Consider the following 6,000-nt stretch of genomic DNA (forward strand, 5'->3'; position numbering starts at 1 on the left):
CTGATCATCAGTGTATTCAGAAATATTCCGTTACAATCCTCTTCCGTAGAGTTTGACTCTCTTTAAAGTCTATGCTGGACAGGGTATCTTCCTGGGTCCCTAACCTTGGGGGAGGGTAATTCCTGCCAGGAAGCTGGTTCCACCGGCCCTGCTGTAGCTGCTGTCTGCCCTCCAGGACCAAGTAAGGATAGGCATTCTCAGTACTTTATTCAGCTCTTCTTATCTTAAGAGGACAATCAGTAAAGCCTTCCCAAGGTGTTCCTACAGTTCTCCCCCAACTCCTAGGAAAACAAAGGTTCAGGCCCAGCTTTGTCACTCTGTATTCCCTTCCTGATAATCTAGGTACTCGATAAGCCCCAGCCCACAGTCATCGGGCAGAGGATGGAGTGGAGGACATAATACCCAAGATAGCCAAGGGGCTGCGAGGTAAAGGGTGGTTAGCAGAGAACTGAGCCAACTCTTAAGTTACTGCTTGCGAAACGCAGCTGGCCCATCAGGTCTCCTTCGAAGGGGGAAGGTACGCAATTCAGAATGTGAGAATGAAAAATCCGGGACGCCGGGCATACGACAGGGATGGGAGTACCGCATAGAGGGGCCAACGGGCCGGCCAGCCCCAGGGGGCGGAGATCGCGGCCGGGGGCGGCGGTGCCCAGCGGGTCAGAGCCGCCGGGCTGGCGAGGACCCCAGGCCGTGTTCGTCCGACGGGCTCCCCGGCGAGGTTTCAAACCGCCGCCCCCGCGAGGCGCTCAGCCGATTGGAAGTTCCACAACGACCGTCACTACACAGGGCCGGAGCGGCAATTCCGCGGCGGAGCTCTGCCTGCCCGCTGCGTTCCCCCAAGAGACCAGACCCCAAAACTCCTCCTCCACCGCGGTCCCAACTCGAGTCCCGCCGCCGTCTCCGAGCACTCGGAGGGCGTCCCTCTGGGACGGGACCGACGCCTCGGACCGAGCTGCTCCGCGGGAGTTCGAGGGGCGCGACGGCGACCGCGCGGGGGAGGCGGGCGGAATGGGCGCCCCTCGGAGTCGGTGTCGGGACGCGACCCCGCGATCCCCTCCGCCTCGCCCATCGGGCACGGCCCGACTGGGATCCGACCCACCCATCCCGCCAGGTCGCGGGCAGGGCGAGGACCCGAGAGAGCCTACTCCTCCCGCCCCTGCTCTTACCCATCTTTCCGCCTCGCCTTGTAGACGTGCCCGTAGGTGCCGCGTCCCACTTTGCACCCTTCGTACTCAAACAAATCCTCCACCCGCTCCCGCTCCGCCGCCAGCTTCGCCTTGAAATCATAATCCATTGTCTGCTTCCCCCATAGAGGCACGGGACGCGGGGGCCGCCGCCGCTCAGTCCCTCCTCCTCCTCCCCCCGCGACCGCCGCTCCACTTCTCCAACAGACGCCTCTCGGGCGCGCGCGCGCGCCGCCCGCCGCTCCGCGGTCCGCCTTCAGCAAGGGACTCCTCGGCGGCCGCAGCAGCCACCTCCTCCACCTCTTCCTCCTCCTCCGCGACGGCGGCGGCGGCTCCCACAGGCACCCCCAGTCCCGCCTCCCCTCTTCATTTCCTTGTTTTGGAACCTGGTGGGCCGCGCCGTGGCTTCTTCGAGCTCATTAACGAACTCACCGGCCCGCCCCATGGTCGCGGGGCCTCCTGGGAAATGTAGTCCCGAAGGCCTCAGCGGCCAGGGCGGTTTCGCCGGCCTAAGAAATACAGCTCCCAGGTTACCTCGGGCCGCCACAGCCTCGCCCCCGACAAAGCATGCGCGCCTGCGTACCAGGGCCGCCCCTCCCCCTCAGGTAGCGCGGGGCTCCCGGTTGCTGTGAAGGTGGAAAGCTAGAAGTTCCAGTGTGCTTTCTGCAGTTCTCGGGGAGGCACTGGAAAGAAGTGCCTTACTTTAGTGGGAAGGGGATACTCCACTGTAACTAGCCTCACGCACAAAGCATAGAAAGCATTAAATCAGCACCTTGCTGAGGGCTTGGCTGCAGTAGCTTCGGAAGAGAGGGCTAGTGAGGACAGTTGTACCGCAGCTTGTTTGTTTTCTAGGGCAATGGGTCCGCCTATTGCCCCGCCCCCCGTCCCGCTGTTCATTGGCGGGGGCTTGAGAATGACGTCCTCGTTGGTGCGTGGGTATCCCCAGGCTTTGGCTTCTTTCCCGCTCTTGATTGGCGATTGGATGTGCTCGGTTCTTCCTGATAGGTTGATCTTTTTTCTTTACGATGCAAAAACCGTATTTCAAAAACTGAACCTTCAGCAGTTTCCTAGTGCCTGCTTTGGCCAGAGAAGAACATGCAACTTCTGAGCTCCGGCAGCCAATCATCATTTTCTTGGCGCTCTAGTCAGTTTTCTCTTAGCATATGCGGTTCGCATAACTAGGTTTGGCCATCTGTCTAAGAACAATTAAAAGTGCCTGGAGGAAGCCGCGTTTTAAAACTATCCTTTGGGTTGAATTTTAAAGGATTTTTTACGGTCTATGCATGGTGGAGAGGTTCTCCTAGAATATTTAAGAAAGCCCCTTTAGTTAGGGTGAACGTTGATTGATTTCATTGTGTTGGGGCTCAGGACACACTACCACAAATTATAACTGAAGGAGTCCAGAATATGCCACCCCAAAATATGCCACTCTGGCATATTGATGTCTTTCAGCAAAAATAAGATCCAGCCAACACAGGAAAATGCTTCACTTATCCCACTACTGCCTAAAATAAAGGATAAAACTGTCCCTTTGTAAAGAGAAATGTACATTTCTAAAGGAAATTTTCATAATTAAAGGAATCTGTACCAGAAAGAGAGCTGCTCCTAGTCAACTAGTATGATGAGATACTTTTATCTGCATAAACGTCAACCTTTATTCATCTTACGTTTTCTCCTCTTATCCTCCCTTAACTTGTCTCCACCACCCCCTGGAAGCCCCAAGCCCCACTTTTATTTTAAAGAGACTGGCCTTGCTGTGTTGCCCAGGCTGGCGTCCAACTCCTGGGATCAAGGATCCTCCTGCCGCAGACTCCTGAGTAGCTGGGATTACAGGTTCGTGCCACCACACCGGGCCCCCACTTCCTTTCTGAGGCCAGGTTGTAATGTAAGTGTCAAATATCTGGCCCTTCTTTGAGTCTCATATTTTGTGGGACTCTTGTGCATACATACATAATTAAAACTGTTTTTCTCCTGTTAACCTGGCTGGTATCAATTTAGTTTATAGACCAGCTGAAGAACCTAGAAAGGTTTCCTCCCCTGTAATGGTGAGCCTAATGTCTCAAATGCTTGGGAATACACACTTAAACGTGATTGGTGCTAGGATAGGACATAACACATTCATTAGGAGGACAAAGAAGAGAATTGTCAGTTCTACCCAAAGTGGTAGGTAGATAAGGAAAGTTAATAGTGAACTGCCTGCTAGGTTTTGAAAGAAGCTTCGAAAACTAGAGGGAGGCGGAATTATTTACTTTATTTACTACATTACCCACTCCTGGAAAACTTCCTCAGACCTTAAGGGTATCTTCAGGCCAGGTGCAGTGGCTCACGCCTGTAATCCCAGCACTTTGGGAGGCCGAGGCAGGTGGATCATGAGGTCAGGAGTTCGAGACCAGCCTAGCCAAGATAGTGAAACTCTGTCTCTGTTAAAAATGCAAAAATTAGCCAGGTGTGTTGGCATGCGCCTGTAGTCCCGGTTACTCGGAAGGCTGAGGCAGGAGAATCGCTTGAACCCGGGAGGCGAAAGTTGCAGTGAGCTGAGACCACGCCACTGCACTCCAGCCTGGGTGACAGAGCAAGACCATGTCTCAAAAAAAAAAAAAAAGAATGGTATCTTTAATCAAGAAAAATATCAGTTGCTCTTGTTGCCATGCACTGTAATAACTGCTGGAGATAGCAGGAAAAAAAAAATTGATCTTTTTCCATTGGGGAATTAAACCTACTGAAGAAACAATATGCAAGCAAATTAAAAATAAACTGTGGTTTAAAAGCGCACTGGTAGAATAGGCGGGGTTCTAAGTGAGTCAGGGTAGACTTTATGAAGTAGGTAGGTTTGAGGCAAATTTTTTTTTCACTCCAGCCCCGTCTGCTGAGTGAGAGCCAAAATTTAAAGCATGAGTAGGACTTTACATGAAGGACAAGTCGAAGAGCAAGAAACGAGGAATTATTTCAGGTAGAACAGCATGTACGTAAATCATGAGAGAACATCATATATTCTGAGAAATGCAACTAGTGTGAATATTACAGATTAAGACAGGAAAAAGCAATGGGTAAGAAAATACTGGACAGATAAGCAGAGGTCAAATTATGGAAAGCTATGTTTCATTATTCTGTTAACCTAAAAGGAAAAAGCTGGGGCAAAATTAATATAAGTAGAGAGTTTATTTGAGCCAAACTTTAGAATTGCAACCCAGGAGTACAGATACAAGTTGCCTTGAATGTACACTCCAATCAGGAGCAGTTACAAATAGATTTTTAAAGGCAAAAAAAGGGGGATAGGAAGTGGGCTCAAAGTTGTTTGTGAGGGATTCTCATTGGTTTACAGGAATAACATTGATTAATGATTGGCTATACATAGTTAAGATATAGGGTGTGGGTTATAGCATCTGGTGCAGCATTATTGGATTAATTTGTAGCTACTTGGGGCAATAGCAAGCAGTTTCAGGAGATGAATATGTAGCTCAAGGGGAAAGTACCACCTGATTCCAGTATCTTTTTTATTTATTTATTTTTTTAGAGACAGAGTCTTGCTCTGTCACCCAGACTGGAATGCTGTGGCGCGATCTCGCCTCACTGCAGCCTGCGCCTCCTGGGTTCTAGTGAGTCTCCTCCCTCAGCCTCCCGAGTAGCTGGGATTACAGGCATGCGCCACCAAGCCCAGCTAATTGTATTTTTAGTAGAGACGGGATTTTGCAATGTTGGCCAGGCTGGTCTTGAACTCCTGGCATCAAGTGATCGCCCACCTCGGCCTCCCAAAGTGTTGGGATTATAGGCGTGAGCCACCATACCAAGCCTAATTCCTGTATTATTTTAATGTCTCTCTGTGCCTTATAATTTAAAAGGCCTCACATTTCTCAAATGAAAGTTTTTTTCTTTTCTCAATTCTGTAGGCAATAGGAAGCTATTACAGACTTTTGAGCTAAGGAGAATTATAATCAGCCTGTGTATTAAACAAATTCTCTGACAAAAGTGTTCAGGTTCGGTTGGAGGAAAGTGAGACTAGCAAAGAAGCTATTGCAATAGTACGGTAAAAACAAGGATCTGGGCCGGGCGCAGTTGCTCACGGCTATAATCCCACCACTTTGGGAGGCCAAGGTTTCACGGCTATAATCCCACCACTTTGGGAGGCCAAGGTGGGCGGATCACTTGAGTTCTGGAATTTGAGACCAGCCTAACCAACATGGAGAAACCCTGTCTCTACTGAAAATACAAAGTGAGCCGGGCCTGGTGTTGCATGCCTGTAATTCCAGCTACTCAGGAGGCTGAGGCAGGAGAATCACTTGAACCCGGGAGGTGGAGGTTGCAGTGAGCCAAGACTGTACCATTGCACTCCAGCCTGGGCAACAAGATCGAAACTCCATCTCAAAACAAACAAACAAAAGACAAGGATCTGAACCACGGAAGAGCAGCACTATGAGAAAAAAGCACATACTAGAATTATTTAGGAGTAAAATTTAACAAGACTTAGTAATTAATTAAATGTGGCATTAAAGGAGAGGGAAGAATCCAAGATAACTTTAAGAATTTTGACTTCAGCAATATGGTAGAAATTTCAGAAAGTTAGGAAACACAGGAATGGGAGCAATTTTTGAGAAAAAGATAAGCTTGGTTGGGGCATGTCGAATTGGAAGTGCCTTTGGGGCATCAAGATAGAAATAACTGTCAGGCATTTGAACCACAGTGACTCCATCTTGAATAGGGTAGAATAAGGCTGAGACCTGCTGGGCTGCATTCCCAGGAAGTTAGACGTTTTTAGTCACATGATGAAATAGGAAGCCTGCACAAGATACAGATCATAAAGACTCCGCTGATAAGATGC

At 49.8% G+C, this 6,000-nt stretch overlaps 1 protein-coding gene across 6 annotated transcripts in view; it reads right to left on the reverse strand.

Annotated features, from left to right (window-relative positions):
• Positions 1-1,617, reverse strand: part of CDK19 (cyclin dependent kinase 19) — a 217,950-nt gene extending 216,333 nt beyond the window's left edge. For 4 of the 6 annotated variants that reach the window (XM_015137574.3, XM_015137573.3, XM_077999285.1 and 1 more), the window contains exon 1: positions 1,167-1,617. In XM_015137574.3, the coding sequence (XP_014993060.1) occupies positions 1,167-1,294 (128 nt within the window). In that variant the 5' untranslated portion in view covers positions 1,295-1,617. The remainder of the gene's footprint in view (positions 1-1,166) is intronic. The other 2 variants (XM_015137577.3, XM_077999286.1) reach the window with 1 other exon arrangement.
• Between the last annotated feature and the right edge of the window lie 4,383 nt (positions 1,618-6,000).

Source organism: Macaca mulatta, chromosome 4 (genome assembly GCF_049350105.2).
Source record: "Macaca mulatta isolate MMU2019108-1 chromosome 4, T2T-MMU8v2.0, whole genome shotgun sequence".
NCBI lineage: Eukaryota > Metazoa > Chordata > Mammalia > Primates > Cercopithecidae > Macaca > Macaca mulatta.